This window comes from Tachypleus tridentatus, chromosome 12 (genome assembly GCF_004210375.1).
Source record: "Tachypleus tridentatus isolate NWPU-2018 chromosome 12, ASM421037v1, whole genome shotgun sequence".
Taxonomy (NCBI): Eukaryota; Metazoa; Arthropoda; class Merostomata; order Xiphosura; family Limulidae; genus Tachypleus; species Tachypleus tridentatus.
Window position 1 is genome coordinate 56,741,087 of NC_134836.1, and position 19,097 is coordinate 56,760,183.

At 33.7% G+C, this 19,097-nt stretch overlaps 2 protein-coding genes across 4 annotated transcripts in view; one reads left to right on the plus strand and one right to left on the minus strand.

Annotated features, from left to right (window-relative positions):
- The window catches only part of Polr2H (DNA-directed RNA polymerases I, II, and III subunit Rpb8), a 172,237-nt gene extending 168,373 nt beyond the window's left edge, over window positions 1-3,864 (minus strand). For both annotated transcript variants that reach the window (XM_076469552.1, XM_076469550.1), the window contains exon 1: window positions 3,764-3,864. The gene's annotated coding sequence lies outside the window, so the exon portion shown is untranslated. The remainder of the gene's footprint in view (window positions 1-3,763) is intronic.
- A 4,673-nt stretch (window positions 3,865-8,537) lies between these two features.
- On the plus strand, window positions 8,538-18,456 carry LOC143233370 (uncharacterized). Of its 2 annotated transcripts, XM_076469553.1 has the most exons (3): window positions 8,538-9,095; window positions 9,419-9,481; window positions 14,405-18,449. In XM_076469553.1, exons 1-3 carry the CDS (start codon window positions 8,888-8,890, stop codon window positions 14,521-14,523), a joined length of 390 nt encoding a protein of 129 aa, XP_076325668.1. In that variant the 5' UTR covers window positions 8,538-8,887; the 3' UTR covers window positions 14,524-18,449. The 2 variants fall into 2 exon arrangements, with proteins under 2 accessions (XP_076325668.1, XP_076325669.1); XM_076469554.1 differs by lacking the exon at window positions 9,419-9,481 and having other exon boundaries at window positions 14,405-18,456.
- Window positions 18,457-19,097: the final 641 nt, after the last annotated feature.

A 19,097-nucleotide genomic window follows, 5' to 3' on the forward strand; every position in this document is an offset into this window, starting at 1 on the left:
GTTATGGTACCAAGAAGTAGCAGTTTTAATGTTAGTTGACAGGAGACTTAACTTTTAATTTAGTATGTAAATTGAGGAAGCAAGAGAGAAATTAGAGTCAGGTAAATATTACTTTGGACAAAAACAATAACAATAATGCTTGGTTAACAAGACTGCATGGTTATGAAACAATTAAGGCTACAGAAACAGGTGCGATTAGCATTCAGATATAAGTCTCTAACTAGGGCTACAGCCAAGGTGGAGATGTGAGCAAACTCTCTCACTCACATCAGAGTTCCACTTACCTATTGATACTTTTCCCTTTCTTGTGTGATGACCTCTCATTATGTAATTGATTTTGTAACACTATGCATGCATGCAGAAATAGGATTTTCATATTTGTAAAAGACAAAGTTATATATGATGTTTATTTGAAGTAATAGTAAAGGAACCGTAACATTTTTGATGACCTCTCATTATGTAATTGATTTTGTAACACTATGCATGCATGCAGAAATAGGATTTTCATATTTGTAAAGGACAAAGTTATAAATGATGTTTATTTGAAGTAATAGTAAAGGAACCGTAACATTTTTGATTTTTTTTTTCCTCCTTATGCATTAAAATTACACATAAAGCAGGTTCCACTTCAGACCAAAAGGAATCCACACACACACTTCCAAATGTGGCTACAGGTTTTGCTCTAACAGACTTGAACCTTTAACTCTTTAAATTCAAACAAGATGAAGAATTTACCATAGTGGGCTACTCTTTTATTAAAACAACCAAATTATTTGTAAATCAAAGCCAAGTAATAAAGTCTAGATAACCATAGAACATCAGTTACATTGATTAATGTCACAAGATAGCCAATTAAATAAATTAATGTTGTGAAGATAATTAGCTAATGACACATAGTAAGTCATGAAAATCAGTTGAACTGGAAATCCTTGATTTAATCAAGAATAACAGTAAATACTTCAATTATTGGGTAATCAAACATAATAACATTCAAAAATATCAATATTCATTAGCTTGGTACTTTACAAATCAGTACTGAAAGTAATTGCTTATATCAATCACTAAAGTTAACTGTCCATTTCAAATAAGAAAGGATTTCTCATAAAGATAGGTTAAGGTCACTTGACATATTTTATCTTTACAGTAAAGAGTAATCTTTCAAAAATTTACAATATTATCTGGAGAACTCAACAGGATAAAAGCCTCTTTATCCTTTATTCAAAAGAGAATATGATAAAATGATGCAAATTTAGGACTTGATAAAAATAAGATAAGATCCAGTTTTTATTTTTCCAGCATGGTAGTTGGCTCATTCATTGAAATGTCTTGAGTAATAGTGGAGGCCATCACTTTACAAGAGTTTAAGAGTGGAAAGTAATATTAGCTGAAAATGAAAAGTTGAATGTAAACTTTTCATTTCTTTTTACTCAGAGAAAAGTGTGCATTGTGCAGGATAACTCAAAAAAACAAAAAAACAAAGAAGACAGTAATGTTATGTGATAAACATGAAAATCTAGGACTACAAGCATTCTGTGGTGTATAAAAATAAGTACACAGCCATAATGCACATGTTGATTATTTGTACACAGTCGTGCAAATAAAGAGATCTAAGATGTATTAAATGCACAAGCAAACAAGTTTGACTACATTTACAGTAATTACATAAACATAACCACACACAAGATACAATACATCACCATTACTTATGCCTTCCAATAATTTACTATGTACACGACCATTTTTCTTGTACAGGGCATTATTCTCTGTACTACTAACTTTTTATATATATACATACGTAATCCATTTAGTAACAGAAATTAGTCCTTGCTACAGGAATGATGCATTAATAATAGAATAATTTATATTTACACAACTGATGGTGACATTATAACTTCTTGTATTAATGGAAATTTATCCCTTTTTGACAGGGCCTTTATTAATGATTAAAATAGAATGGTTATTAAACTAAAATTCTGGACAAAATACAAATAACACTGTACATCCATACTTACCTTGTTTGTTTGGAGAATCACTATTTTAATGTTCTTTACAGAAAATAAAAGCTAACTAGATATCCCCTTTGTATTATAATTAAAATACAGACACACACACACACACACAGTTAAATACATACATGATGTATGTTATAACTTGAAAAATTAATGGGAGGAACATTCAGCTGAAAACATGGGTTTATCTGAACAAAAAGTGTTTCCTACAATAAAGATGTAAGAAGGTGGAGCTACTAATTTCTGAAACTAAAAAAACCTATCATGTTTACAAAAAAGCTGTTTGAACATTGAGGTTGGAATTATCTACATGCTATTAAGGGAACTTGAGGAACATTCAAAGTGTTAAAACCAAATATAGAAGGAGATAAATGAAAACAGTCATTATTTCATCATCTACAGCAGTTCAAACAGTCGGAGGGCATAAATATTCATCACATATGACTTTTTAGTTCATAATTTAATGAAAACCAAAATATATTAAAGTTCATAATCATGATTCTGGTAAACATTTTTTTTGCCATCAAAAGTTGTATGAAGCACCTGCTAGTGTTAGCTGGTTCATCTAAGGATTTCAAATGGTGTCAAATTACACAGTGCCATTTTGTACACGTTGTTGAGCAAAAACAAAATTACTATTTATCACTATATGGGTACTAGCAAGACCTTCAACTGGATAATTAAATACAATAATTAAAATTTGCATACAGTTATTATGCAAATATATTTCCACAAAAATATCAAAATATTTCAAGAAATAAAGTTCATGTGATATTTTTAAAATTGATTTTAATTAATTAAATTGTAAAAAATTCACAAATGATGAATTATATGTATGTGTTCCATGGCTAGAGATATAAAGAAGCAACTTAATTAAACCTTTTTGAAATCAATATGCATTTGTGTGTATTAAAAATTATGAAAACTAATGGCTGTATTTATCATACACTTTACCTCTTCTTCAGGATTTCGAGAGGGGCAGAGTCAAGTTCAACTTCCAGCTTAACTTTAGTTCAATTTGTACTTTTATTTCACAACTTAGCATAATTTCTTTTTCACTTTCCTACAAAAAATGTAAAGGGTCCTAAACTTCCCACTCCATGAATAAACCCACAGTCACAAACAACTTGAACAAGCATCCAACTTCTGTGCTAGACAAGTAACAATTTTGTGTTTAATCTAAAGCTAAACTGCAATCCATAACTCTGAAAAGTTACATTCCAACACATTAACCAGTTTTAATTATTTTTACTCATGCCTAACAAACGCTTATTAACTCGAGGTTTATATATCTTATCGGCTGGTATGAGTATTAACACTTTTACTAACAAAGTAGAGAACAACGTCTCGATCTTCCTAGGTCTTCTTCAGATCGAAACGTTGTTCCGAGATACATTTTCATTTGAAGTGGATTTCTCGTCATCAAAAAATCACTCGATATTTGATGTATTCTTACAAAAAAGATACATAATCGGACTTTAGTATTAATTCTATCACACTCATACATATCGATTATTAATGTGACCTTTTACGTTTTATTTTTAAACATATACAACAGTCGTGCACACATTAGTTAGTCCTTTAATAAAAATCAAATAATAATAGTGTGAATCAACAAAACTGTCAACTTAAAATTTAAGTACATTAGATATTTGTGCGTCAAGAAACAGTTTTTAACGATAGGTTACAGTTAGCACCTGATCTTGTTGTAATTCAGTTAAGTTAATACTGAAATATATCACGATATAACTTACAAATCCAGCGATTAAATCACTGTCCAAAAACCATGCGACAATCTCGTTTCAAGTTTAGTGGAATAGTGGTAGCCTAAAGCCCCCTCTACTGAAGTACAAATTATCAGTGCTGAAATGTCGAAATACGATAATTAAAACGAGAACAATTTTATTATATTTATATATACTCTTCAAAAAAAGAAACGCAAAAGGGATATTTTTGTTATTTTAAAGAGAAATATATGTAATAACATTACAAGCTCAGAGTATGTGATGTTACACGTGTTAAAGCACTGATTGTCAGACCAAAATGACAATGAAAGTTGTGTACTTTGAAAACGGAGGAAAACATCGGATTTTTCGCCAAAACGCATTCGTGTCCAATAAATTTGTTTGAGAGATCTGCATGTTCTGCAAGTGCAACATGTGCAAAATCCCTATAAAAGTGACGGGTTCTCGGTTTCCATAGCTCAGTGTTAAGCCACCGACACGCAATACAGTTACGCCAAGACTGACTGAAGCACAAAGCAACAACGCCATTGGTCGCTTGGAAGCAGGCAAATCTTGATCAGATGTTGCCATAGCTGTGAATGTCCACCCAAGCACCATCATAAGGCTATGGAATCGTCACCAACAACATGGATCAACTTGTGACCGTCCACGATCTGGTAGACTTCGTGTGACCACGCCCGCACAAGATCGCTACATCCGGTTACGTCACCTTCGAGATAGGACCACCACTGCGACGTCTACTGCCTCAACCATACCAGGGCTGCGTAGGGTTTCCGATCAGACCGTACGCAACCATCGACGAGATTCTTAGGCCCCATGTGCAACCCATCATGGTGAACGTCAACGACGTTTTTCAACATGACAACGCCCGGGCTGTGTGAGGACTCACCACTGTCTTCTTGAGACACCACAACATCAACGTTCTTCCCTGGCCCTCCAAATCACCAGATTTAAACCCCATCGAACATTTTTGTGACGAGTTGGACTGACTTACGCGACGGCGACAACCTCAACCGCAGACTCTACCTCAGCTTGCAGCAGCTTTGCAGGCTGAGTGGACAGCCATTTCACAGGATGTGATTCGTCATCTCATCACTTCCATGGGCAGGAGATGCCAAGCAGTTATTGATGCTCACGGGGGGCATACTCGTTATTGACGTTGAGTGACGTTAAACTTCAACTAGTGAGCATGGACTTCGCCTTTGCAGACTTTGGATGTTCAGCAGTGAATGTGCAAAGTTTCACACATGTCATACAGAACTACACGGAATAAACTTGTTAACAATTTGTCTCAAATTTTGCCTTTTGCGTTTCTTTTTTTGAAAAGTATATAAGTGCGGAATAATAAAATATAGTAATTAACATAGTAGGTGGTAACAAAAATTAACTGGAAGAATGGTCAGAATATGTATTAATGAATTAAATCTAAAAATTTTACTTACCTTAATATAACTGAGATGAAAAATGGGATACAAATTATAGCTTTGGAGGTTTATAGTATACCAACTGTTGCAAATCAATAATATATTCTGTCTGTTGGTGCATTGCGTTGGTTACATTTATAAATGTAAGTGATGTTTCTCAACACTTCAGCTTCAGTTTGTTTTGAATTTCGCTCAAAGCTACTCGTGGGCTATCTGCGATAGTCGTCCCTAAGACTAGAGAAAAGGCAACTAGTCATCATCACTCACCGACAACTCTTGGACTACTCTTTTACCAACGAATAGTAGAATTGACCGTAACATTATTACTCCCCCAAGACTGAAAGGGTAAACATATTTGGTGTAACGAGGATTCTAGCCCGCGACCCTCAAATTACGAGTCGAATGTTTTAACCATCTGGCCATGCTGCATCCAACTTAAGAATCATTGTAGATTACAGACAATACACAAGTCTTTACCTACACACATATTGTTGATTCTTAAACTCAACAATATTCTACAATTTTAGTGAATAGGCGGGAATTTCGCAATATAGATTTAGCAATATTAGTCATGTACGTTTCTAAATATAAATTTAAATTAAATAAACATTGATATTAATATATGTATATATAATAGTAAATTATTTACAGAGTACATTATTATAAACCACCGAGAAATGATCTCAACATATGCTGCAGCTAGTGGTCGCGAGAACTTTCCTAAAAGTGTGTTCTTTTTATGTTGTTGTTTTAGCTTGTTTTTGTGTGTATATGTGACTCCATTTGCGTCAAGATGTTCAGCGATGGCGCAAATACTGTGCAGTGTGTGTTGATCAGAAGAAAAAATCAATTTGATTTCTATATGTGCTCTTGACCAGTGAGAAACTTGGATCTGCCTGTACTGAGCCTTGTTGTTTCATTCTCTGGTAACCTAGATTATCAAACTACAAGTTACAGATTTCTCGTGAGGCGTGTAATCTCATGAGCTATATTAACAGGTTGCAAATATATCATGAAACAATCTTGGGGACTGCTGACTAATTAATATAAACAGTCTGTGATAATTTGGCTGTCAAAACAGTCTTAGTTCATTGTTACATCATGGAAATTAGTGGGCCCAAGATATGAAAATATTACAGCATAACTGACTCGTCGAATAGATCAAGTAACCAGAAGAGTTAAAGACTTGACATTTTAATAAAGTATGATAGTCATGTAAAATTGTAAGTTTTGAAATTAGAATGTTTCATCCAGAATTTACGTTTGATTTAAAGTTGCTTTTGGTGTCAAAACTATTACTTTGGTCATGCAACATTTCTCTCGGATTATGAATAAGTTGAGTTTGTTATATTAAAATTACTTTGAATATGCAAGTTAGCAAGTCACGTAACAATCATAGCTGATATAACGTCGTGGTGGAATGTAATGTATCAAAACTACATATTAATATTGTTTAGCTCCCATAGTTACAGTGATGTCATCAAAATGTATCAAGTTTGGGGAGGTTATGTAATATTATTTTCCAACACGATATTCATACATTCGGTTGGGTTTAGATCATGGAACATGCACACAACACAAAATATAGATCAATTTAAGGTTCCAGAGGTATCCAGAAAGATATATCTGAAAAACTTGTATATAAGTCTCAATAAACAAAGAGCAATTCTTGTAACAGGTAAGTTTGTGTTTTCTTATAGCAAAGCCACATTGGGCTATCTGCTTTGTCCACCGAGGAGAATTGAATCACTGATTTTGGCGTTGCAAATCCAATAACTTACCGCTGTCCCAGTGGTGAGAATCTACGAATATAAAAGTCATTTACAAAATCCATCTACGTGTCCCACGAAACACAGTGATAAAACAAACAAACACTAATCACATGTTGCTTTTAAGGCATATCCATTCAATCTTTGTATACCTGCATGAGCTAGCACATACCAGTCACTTCGCTAGATGGAGCACCTGTGGATTTTTGTGTGATCAAACTGTTGAAATGAGTGCTGGGAAACTATCGTAAAGAGCAAATCTCCTTTACAGAAGAATACTCCTATTAACATAAGAGACAACAAATACTTACACGTGGAATTCTACGAAATGAATAAGTGAAGTTGTAGTGAAAGTATTTTAACGTAAAAAAACACAAATTCCTGAGGTAAAAAAAAACTGAAATTAGGATCTAAGAGTGTCGTTGGATGGCAGCACTATTAAGTTATTTAAATTATTGTTCAAGATGGAAATATAATAGTAGAGAAGGTTTTTATTTAATACAGAAAAGAGGATATATAATATACGTATAAGGTTAAGTCGGTAATAATTTTGACTGAAAAAATAGATCTTGCTGTATTGGCTAAGACTTGTGAATGAAAACGTTTTTTATTTGTTGTTTTTAGCCCAGGACGAAATTTGAATGACTAGCAAGACAAAAAAAAAAGTTCAATCAATCATTTTCTAAAAGTGTTCTGTAAATCTGTAATGAATTTAGATATATCCTTGGTCAAGTCGGTGCAAAAATACACACTACCGGTATGCATTATATTACTGTAAACAGTTACTAAAAGCGTAAAGTCAAAACTGAACTGAATAAGTAAATATATGTCTGTCCGTGTATTTGCTGGAAACTTTCGGGAAACTATACTTGTTTCGTTCTCTTTCGTTGTATGAAATGATGATGTAATCATGTCGAGGTTTGGAATGTTCCAAAGTGATGTAAGCCTAAAATAGATTTTTTTTTTTAAATTATGACATAAAAATTAGCAGGAGATAATATATGCTGGAGCTATGACCGTAATAATTAAAATTACACCAGCCTCGTTGGTCACACTGATCTCCAACAGGTCTAGTACATTTCGTATTATCAAAAATTATTATCGTTGGTTAAAAATAAAAAAATGTACTCATGAGTTATTACTAAACACCTCTGTAAAGAAAGGTTGTTTATCTTATATAAGCTCTTGAATTATTCATAAACTCGTGTTATGTTTACTGATTTTTTATCATATTATTTTTAGCTTCATACTTTCTAAGTATGAATAACAACAGATAGATGTGAGTTCAACGTTTTTGTTTTGTTTTTTCATTATAGTCAATTGTACCATACCTAATTAATATAATTATTTTAGGGTCCATAATCAACTAATTTTGACTCACGAAATTATGTTGTTTCAATACTTTTTATACTGCGATGTATTTTCAAAGTATGCAATGTATTTAATTAATGTTTATTGACATAATCATATTGAAAACCAATATTATCTTTCGCATTCGTTTGGAGTTCCGTGTTATCCGTTATCTTTAACGTAACATAGAAGCGATTGGTTCAACTCATTTGTCGTTTTTCTAACACCTGTTGAGTATGTGTATAGTTGCAGCTATTGCGTTATCTCTTGATAACACATATGTCCTGTGCAAGATCCGTGTTATATACATTAGGTTCAAGTTCTCTAATGTATCTTTTTAATTGGGAAAACAAGAATATTTTGTGCTGTTAAGGTTAAAGTGCGTAATGATGCCAGTTGAGCCGTCTTTCATTGCATCAGTTACAAATTTCGCATAACCGAATATTTCGAGAATTAGTGTGAGCACAACGTAACGTATACCAAAGAAAGAAACATTGTAATCCAACCGTTAAAATTCGTAATTTCTTCTCACGATGGATTTTCTCCTGTTTTCAGATAGTTCTGCCTGAAACAGGTACTTCAGGAATAATATGTACGAAGCTGCCAGTGACAACAAAAAACATTTAGGCCTAACTCCTAGCGCGTGTAAGAATGGTACGGCTAGCCCACCACAACGAAGTATATCCTCGTGTACGACAAACTTAGCATTTTCTAGCACCAGATCGATAGGAATAGAAGCTTCAACATCGGAAAACTGGATTGCGTTTGAGAAACTGCGTATATATAAAACAGAAGAATGTAAGTGCTGATATTATGTCATAACTGCAAGGCATCAATAAACTTTGAAGTAAAATAATTTCCCTCTTTCGCGAACTACTTGTTTGGAATAATCAATAAATTAACAGTATTATTAGTGGTACTAATAACACTGTAATTAGCTTACGAATTGGGAATTTACAGTATATTTTATACTAATTATTAACTAGATGAGGAAATAAAGAAAGATTAATGTGTAAAGTGTTGGAGTAAGAATACAGTCCTGTACGTTTAAATTCATTTGTATACAACTTCACTATAAAACTGTTAAAGACGTTGTAATGCATTGATTTTATTTTTCCAAGTGGAAAGGCTTTCGAAAGAAGAACTGAAGTTAGTGGTAAAAACTTTGTCTGCAATGATAGAAGGTAAGTATTATTTTGTAGTACGTAAAGAAAACTTTAGGTTTTCTAGAAAGTTCTGTCTGGGAAATAAAATAAGCTATTTAGTTTTGTTTTCTCTTTCTTTCTTTCTCAAGTATGTATTTGTAAACAGCTTCCATATACTATTTGTTTGTTTGTTGTTAAACCTATAGAAACACAATGAGCTATCTGTACTATGTCCACTGCAAGTATTGAAAACCCGAGTTTTAACGTTATAAGCCTTAAGACTTAATACTGAATCATCGAGGAGTCTTCCATATGTTGACTTGCTCTGTCACAGGAGTTACACATCAAAATCAGAACATAACTTCATGACAAAACACCTTTGTGTATTGAAGGTACATTGATTAAAATTTGTCTAAATCGTACTTCCAAGGTTTTTTTAGACACTTTAGTTATCATCAACTGCTTGCAAGCAGTTAGCACTCTAGATTCAGTAGCTATCACCATTCACTATTGTTATAAATTAAAATCGAGTATTTTGTTTTTGAAATTTGTAGTGCACGTGTAAGGAATTTCGATATTTTGATAGTAGTATTAATAGAAAACAACGACCTATACTCTCCATATAATAATAGCCAACGTATTGCTTTTGCAGTTTCATTGGAGCTAGACATACAGAATGGTCAAATGTAATCGAATATGTTGTTTTAGCAATTTCAGTCGTCATATTGTGACGTACTAAAGTATTTATCGACTCGGAGAAGTCACAGAAAAGTGATACAACTATTGTTTTTGTTCTTTTCAAGTGTAAAAGCAAAAATACTTCCACGATTATATCACAGATTTAATTTCTCTAAAGATAAAAGTTAAAAATATAATATGTGACGTAGACGCTTAATATATTCTTTGGTTCGATTATTCCTGTGCAATGGACTGCAGTTTCACTCACTCTAGACTTGGGCCAGCAAATTAATAATGGTTTCTGTTCGTGTGCTATGTTGATGAATTTCAAACATACAAACGCTTGGAAAGTTGAAGTTCATCTCAAAGGATAGGAACGGCCAATCAAACGTCTCTACATCACAGGTTAAACTTTTAATTGGTTTTCGAGAAGAGAAATCTCTAATAAACAATTAAACATTTGGTTCGGTGTATAATGTAGAATGATCAAATACTCAAAATGTCCTAACATTGTTCACATTCCTAAACTAATTTAGGTTATCATGAGATAAAGAAAACACTCAAAAACTCCATGAGTAACATTTTCATTTCAGCGAACATTTGCGATGAATAAATGTCGGTTACGTCGATATGCATTCGACTGTATTCAGTTTCATTTTGGTTCTAAGCCTGAGTGTTAGCCTTTTTTTTTTTTTGTTATTGTTGTTATATTAGGTCATATCGACTGCTTGAATAGACAAATAACTGTCCGAAGATATATCCAAAACAAATATATAAATAAATATGAAAGTGTGTGTTTAAAACTTATTTCATATATGTAATATTTTAGATATATAAATAAATATGAAACTATTAAAAACTTATTTCATATATTAATGTTTTAGATATATAAATAAATATGAAACTGTGTTTAAAACTTATTTCATATATTAATGTTTTAGATATATAAATAAATATGAAACTGTGTTTAAAACTTATTTCAAATATTAATATTTCAGATATGTAAATAAATATGAAACTGTTAAAAACTTATTTCATATATTAATGTTTTAGATATATAAATAAATATGAAACTGTGTTTAAAACTTATTTCATATATTAATGTTTTAGATATATAAATAAATATGAAACTGTGTTAAAAACTTATTTAAAATATTAATATTTTAGATATGTAAATAAATATGAAACTGTGTTTAAAACTTATTTCATATATTAATGTTTTAGATATATAAATAAATATGAACTGTGTTAAAAACTTATTTCAAATATAAATTAATCTTTTACTGATTAACAATTTTTTTAAAAGGTCAGCTTTATTATAATTTTAGTATGGTTAAAAGTTATTTTTGTTGTACGTCAGTTATTGTAAACACTTTGAATCTGCATACAGTTTATTTTTATAAAATAACAATTTTTTATAATTGTTTTAAAAAAAGTAAAAAGAGATAAACACTAATTTAAATTTATTACAAAAATAACAATTTAGAATTGTTACTTAAAGCATATCAGAGTGAAATATTTTTAAAATTTGAAAGCAGCGAATTCATAAAAAATATCACATTCTATTATTTTTTATTTGAGATAACTGTATAGTACTGTGCGTGAAATATTAGTATGAAAATGTTTTATACTATTGAATGAAAACTGATTAGATTAGGTTTATTTAAAAATAACATAATACATGCAATAAAAAAATACGTGGCTTTAGTCTTCTCTGCGAACTTAAGAATACAATTGGAGCTCGATTATTGGTACCATCATTCTAAATATGGGGCCTGATATCATACCACTAATTTTATTGCTTATGTCTTTGGAAATCGTGGCAGTGTAATTGCTCCGAACCTGCTGAAATCAGATAAGACACATCAGAGTACATATAGACATCACCTGGATTTATCATCTTAAGACCATGTGAACTTACAGCTGTTTACATGTCTAACGTACGTACAACTCATAACCTGCCACGGTTGACACAAATGAACTGAGTTATATACTCTTCTGTGCAGAGAAACGAGAAGTTGACCTCACAAAACACCTTTCTTTGCTGATTGTCCTTACGAACATTGCTCGTATGCTAACTAACTGGCAAGGGGTATGGAAATTCTACCTTCAAATGCACGAGGCATCTCAAATCCATCTATTTATGGTTGGAAAAGTGAAGTGGTGGGAAGACAGGTCTTAGAAGAGACTGAATGAAAGGACCAACACAAATAGTCTTGAAGCTGGAAGGGACTAAGTCTCAGATGTCATACTAGGGCTGTTCAAAAAATACGCGGACTGTTTGAATTGCGCGGCTCCAGTTGGTTCCAGGGGAATCCGCTTGGTGTCGCTAGGTTCGCACAGATCAGCTGATTACGAGTCCATTTCCCGATTGCAGATATCTGCATTTGTGTATTAGCTACGCGGTTTCAAGTGAAGTGCGATTTTTTCGTTTGGCGGATTTCAGAATGAATGACCTGAAGGAGCAACGACTTGCTGTGAAATTTTGTGTTAAACTTGGAAAATCTGCGACTGAAACTTTTGCTATGCTTAACACGGCTTACGATGATGTTGCTATGAAGCGTACGGCATGTTTCAAGTGGCATGAACGTTTTAAGGATGGTCGACAGTCCATTGAAGATGATGAGCGTCCTGGACGTCCTTCCACGTCAACTGACGACCCACACGTCGACAAAATCAACACCCTGGTGCGGGCAAATCGACGTCTGACTGTCAGGGAGCTTGCTGAAAAGTGTGGGATATCAGTTGGATCTTGTTACGAGATTTTGACCGAAAAATTGAAGATGCACCGCGTTGCTGCGAAATTTGTGCCTCAGAAATCGTGAGTTTTTGGCGAAACACTCGATCACTGTTCTTCCTCACACCCCCTACTCACCTGACCTTGCGATTTTGTCTTGTTCCCCAAACTCAAAAGACCCTTGAAAGGAAGAAGATTTGAGACGATTCCCGAGATTAAGGCAAATGCGACGAAGGAGCTGGAGGACATTACAAAAGAAGCGTACCAGGACTGTTTCAACAAGTGGAAACACCGTTGGGATAAGGTGTGTGTTGGGGAGGAGAGTACTTTGAAGGGGTCCCAGACCTGTAACTTCTCAATAAAGTACATTTTGTTTTATGACGTCAGTCCGCGTATTTTTTGAACAGACCTCGTATGCATACTCCATCAACTGTCTCACACGTATGAACTTGTGCAAACTGCAAACGTATAGCAACCAGTTAACCAATAATAATGTTGATATCAGGCAGAAGGAAGATGTCATAGACAATGATCCTGACGATAAATGACGAAAAATATTATTTCACTGTACGACATTTTGTTTCACATTTAATTTTTACGAGTAATGGTTTGTTTTGTTTGTTTGTTTTTGAATTTCGCACAAAGCTACTCGAGGGCTATCTGTGCTAGCCGTCCCTAATTTAGCAGTGTAAGACTAGAGGGAAGGCAGATAGTCCTCGTGTTGGTTTGCGCCATTTTCAAAACAAACCAAACGTCTTTAACATAATGTTGTGGTCAAGCGTCTGTCGATCACAACCTCTTCGCTTTCATGTTACTAACGTTCTGAACTCATTAGGTTTCGCTAATTATTAATTTTCGCGTATTTTCCTCACGATTGTAAGATGCAAGTGTCTTTTCTGAAACAAGTTAATTAAGTGTATATATATTGAAAAAAGACGCGAGTTTGTTTGTTTTTGAGTTTCGCGCAAAGCTACACGATGGCTATTTGCGCTATCTGTTTTTAATTTAGCAGTGTAAGACTAGAGGAAAGGCAGGTAGTCATCACCACCCACCGCCAACTCTTTTACCAACGAACAGTAGGATTGCCCCACGGCTGAAAGATCGAACATGTTTGGTGCGACCGAGATTCGAACCCGCGACCCTCAGATTACAAGTCAAACGCCTTAACACACTTGGCCATGCCGGGCCTGGTACAAGTAACCAGCAATGCAGAAAACTGACTACTGACCAAAAGAAAGAGAGAATCTCCAACATCTGCGGTTGTAATTAGATCTCAAATTGGTCAAGTGATAGGACTATGACTTAAAAGTGTGTAATTGTAGAAAAACAAACAGAAAACAGCTCAGAATCATTCTATGAACCGCTGTGCTGTGGCTAAAAGTATTGAATTGAATTTTCTGATATGTAATTTTCATCATTAATTTCTGTACAAATTGATATATTTATTGTAGCTATGATACTCAACTTTCGTAATTTAATCAAAACAATGTCAAAGCACGTTATGCATTTATTTGTACATATTATTAATTGAAACTGTTTTCTTTTAGCTAAATCTGAAGAACTGGTGCCACTCCTGCAAGAACGTGATGCGATGTTGGATGAAATTGAAGCCAGAAACGTCTCTATTGAGCAACTCTTAAAGCTAACCGGAACAAGCAAAATATAACGTTTTTCGATTGCTTTAAACGCCAGTTTCTTTGCGTAACAAATTTATTTAACACAGTGTGAGTAATTTGTGTAGCATTTATTATTCGAGGTAGCCTTGGGGTATCTTGTTAGTTTTCTTTCTTATTACCATGAATCGGTATCAACTTATGTATAAACAAAGCCATGCAAACCATCTGATAAACTTCGTTTTTTCATTTAGGATGAAGATGTGGCTTTCCTATTCGTTTCATAATCATAGAAGTTGTCGCTGTTTTCCAGAATTTAAAGAATAGCATTAACTATTGGTATTTCTTAATGAATCCTAAGCCCACGTTTTGACATATATATATATGCAATATTAATGTTACGTTATTTACTATTAATTTGTGTAATCCAACCTGTGCCATCCCAGAAAATAACTCGCAAGCAATTTTTAATGTTGAAACCAGATGACTTAAATTTGCTGTATACGTTTTTATGGTAACTGTTATCACTTACGCGTTCTGGTCATATTTGTATAAGAAACAAGCATGTTACAACATAGAAGTCCGACAGACACCAAGTGTACATATTCTTACAAGAATCTCTAAATATATGATGACGATTATAAAAACACTAAATGTCAGATAGTAACATATGTCAAGTTCTTTGTGTTTTCTGAATGTCAGTCATTTTTAATTCGAAAATATCCATGATGTTTGTTCGTAAAAGAAACCTGCACTTCAACTAAAGTAAAAAATGTAACAAACTTATTCAACGTAAATTAATTTAGTATTATTATTATTTATGCCACTCGATTCCATGAAGGAACATAGGGCCGCAATCTCTTGCGGATTCATCAACAGGCTGGTTTTTTAAGTGAGTAGATTGTTAGCCCACCAAACAACCCCCAACCAGGAGGAGAAACCTTAGCCGTCCCTAATTTTGCAGTGTAAGACTAGAGGGAAGGCAGCTAGGCGTCACCACCCACCGCCAACTCTTGGGCTACTCTTTTACCAACGAATAGTGGGATTGACCGTAACATTATAACGCCCCCACGGATGAAAGGGCGACCATGTTTAGCGCGACCGGGATGCGAAACCGCGACCCTCGCATTACGAGTCGCACGCCTAACGCGCTCGGCCATGCCGGGCGTAAATTAATTTAAGTGTTCAAAATTTAAATATATATATTTATATATAGCAAATTTACAATCGAAACAGAATTTGCTTCTCTTGCTCTATCTAATAATTTAAAAGGATTTCATTTAAATCCTATGGCCCAGCATAGCCAGGTGGGTTAAGGCGTGCGACTCGTAATCTGAAGGTTACGGGTTCGCATCCCCCGTCGCACCAAACATTTAACTCGAGGCAGTTTCAGGAATCAAATGCTCTTATATAGAAATGTTTGAAAAACATCTTGTTTCAAAATGTAACACGAATCTACAGCGACGAAGGAGAGTGGGGATAATTTTTTGTTTTGGAATTTCGCGCAAAGCAACTCGAGCGCTATCTGCCCCTAATTTAGTAGTGTTAGGCTAGAGGGAAGGCAGCTAGTCGTCACCACCCACCGCCAACTTTTGGGCTACTCTTTTACCAACAAATAGTGGGATTGATCGTAACATTATAACGCCCTCACGGCTGAAAGGGCGAGCATGTTTGGTGTAACGGGGATTCGAACCGGCGACCCTTGGATTACGAGTCGAACATCTTAACCCACTTGGCCATACCGGGCTGGAAAGTGGGGAGAAAATGTAAAATACTTTGGGGTCAATTCTGAAAACCAAATGTATGCAAGGGAGGGACAATTTTTAGTTTGTTTGACACTAAATACTGAACTGCACATTAGCCTGCACTCTATCCACCGCGGTGTCAAACCCCGATTTTGTTATTGGCGTATAAATCTCTCAAACATACCGTTGAGTTACCGAGGGACGGGGGCTTGTTTTTCAGGATACTTTTTTTAATTAAGAGCACTCTGATACTCTGTCCTCTCATTTGTTTCATGTATTTAACATACCATGTCTTTATATTTTACAGCGAGGTAGCCAAATGTTCTCACATTGGGTAGTCGTTTGGTTTTTGGTAATGTCAAAATTATACATGAATAACTTGAAACATAGCTTACTACTTTGATTATCGTGCATAACGCTTTTCTTGGTAAATCAACCTGTGATGAATAATCCCAGTCTTTATTTTACAGTTTACTCCTAATAGCAACAGTCCTTCCTAGTTCTTTATCCAACCAATAAACTCCTCTGATCCTACCAAGTTTTATCATGCCACTCGAGAACATTGCACTAAAACCATTTTATATTTAATCGCACAAAAATAATAATAGAGAATTCAAAACCTGCCATAAAATACTATTTTATGAAACCGAGAAACGTAATTTCTTGTTGGTCAAGCGTGTCGAAATGTAAGTAATAGTTAGGACTGGAGCACAGCGGTGCTTGGTTAGGATAGGTCAATCATGAATGTGCTATAGGAACTGTAATAAAGGGCAAATTTACACAATGGGCTATCTGTAGTGTGTCCAACACGGGTATCGAAACTAGTTTTTTCAGTGTTACAAGTCTTCATAGACTTTCCGCTGGTCTACGGAATGAGAGAATTGTAAAATAGCTAAAACAATATTACACATTAGTTCATTGGAGTGAAAACCCCAGATTTCATCGATCTGTACTGAAACCAAGCGTCTTTTACCAATCATCTTCAAAAATCGATAAGAGAGAAACTAGATAAAATATCCAGTGCTCAGATGTTGATAATCGTATCGTAAAATGAACTTGAAATTTGTAACTTGATGTGGCGAATTTTTATTTATTAGAAATCACCAAGCTGCAATCGTAAATATACTTTAGTCAAGCCTATGTAACGTGTCACGCAATAAAAAAAACAAACTACAAAATATTATTTATGATTCTGTAATCATTTAAGGTTTAATTTCAAATGTCATTATTTATCAATTTTCAAAATTCGCATTTTTAGGCCAACGTCCGTTAATATCACTTTTATTTGTAAATAGCGTTAAATCCCAAAGTCTAACAGCGCCTCTTGTCACTATAACTTTGTTTCCACGTAAGTGAATAAACAATAACAAAAAACGTACCATTTACTAAACGATGTGTACCCTGCTGGTACAGTGGTAAGTTTACGGATTTACAACGCTACAATCAGGGATTCGGTTCCCTTGGTGGACTCAGGACATAGCTCAGTGTGACTTCTATAAAAAGCACACTAAACAATGTTTTTTAAACGCAAAGCTGTACAGACGTGCCATAATCACTACGGGTATCAAAACCTTATTTTTAAAAGTACACGTAGTGAACACAACAAATACACAGCTCACTGTATAGCTTTTCACTTAACTAACTGAAAGATATAATTTCAAAACCTGATCACATTTCAGGTAGGTTTTGTTTCATTATTTAATTGAGATACAACAACTTAAATGGTTCACAAAAATAGTAATATTTGAATATTTATAACGTGAGTGAAAATGTTAACCTGTATTTAATATTTATACGCTTTTCTAATAATGGTAATTATAGTAATTTCGAAGAAAGTAACGTCTTACGTAACGTGAAATTATGATCAAGTTTACTGTTAAACAATGCACGTTTTCAATTAAATTTTAATTATCTAAACACTTCTTATCGACAATAACTATAAATATGGGCAGGTAACAATATTTGGGTCCCATTAATTAACCAGGCATGCCAATGACATTTATGAAAAAAAGAGGAAAGGTATATAGCCTGGCGCCACAGCGCGGCTTAGCCGCGCCTGACTAGGGGGTCCGATGGCATGAACCCCTGGGAAATTTTAAAAAAATGGATGCTATTTGGTGTGATTTGGTGCAATCTGGGACATAAGTTCTTTATGTTTTTTGACATTGCAATGTTGGAAAAGTACACAATATATATCATATAAAATAACAAAAGGAAATTAAAAGACTAAATCAAACTAATAAAAACTATAACTTTCATTTACAGTTTTAGCAGATTGATTTATTCTTTTAATTTGCATTCATTTTAGAAGATATATCAAAATACCTAAAATTAACAAATAAAAAAAAAAAGTAAATAAATGAAATTTAAGATTGTTTATTTGCTATTTATTCAGTTTAATTTTTTTCTAAATCAAAATATATTAGTAATATGAGTTAAATGAAGCCAAAATAACTCAGTAAATATTTCAAATACAAATCATTTCATTATTATCCTTTTTGTCATCAATAACATCATCATCATCAACTACTGGTATGCTGCCAATTAAATGTTTTACAGTCATTGCCAATAACTACTTCTCTGCTGCATATATTCCATACAATTTTCAAATCACATAAAATTACTCTTTTGACTAATCATGACTACCTTCAGTTCAAATTGTTCATCTATGCAATCTTGTCATTATACTACTGGTGCCTTAATGTCAGTGAATTTTTCATTCTTTCACAAATTGACAATACAAACTAAAACAGCATATGAAGGAAAGCTATGACATTGCTTAAAAATTCAACTACTGATATGGTTCAATATTAAACTACTGATATCAGTGATATGCCTCAGAAATTAAATTTTGTACAGTCACTGACATCAACAACTACTGC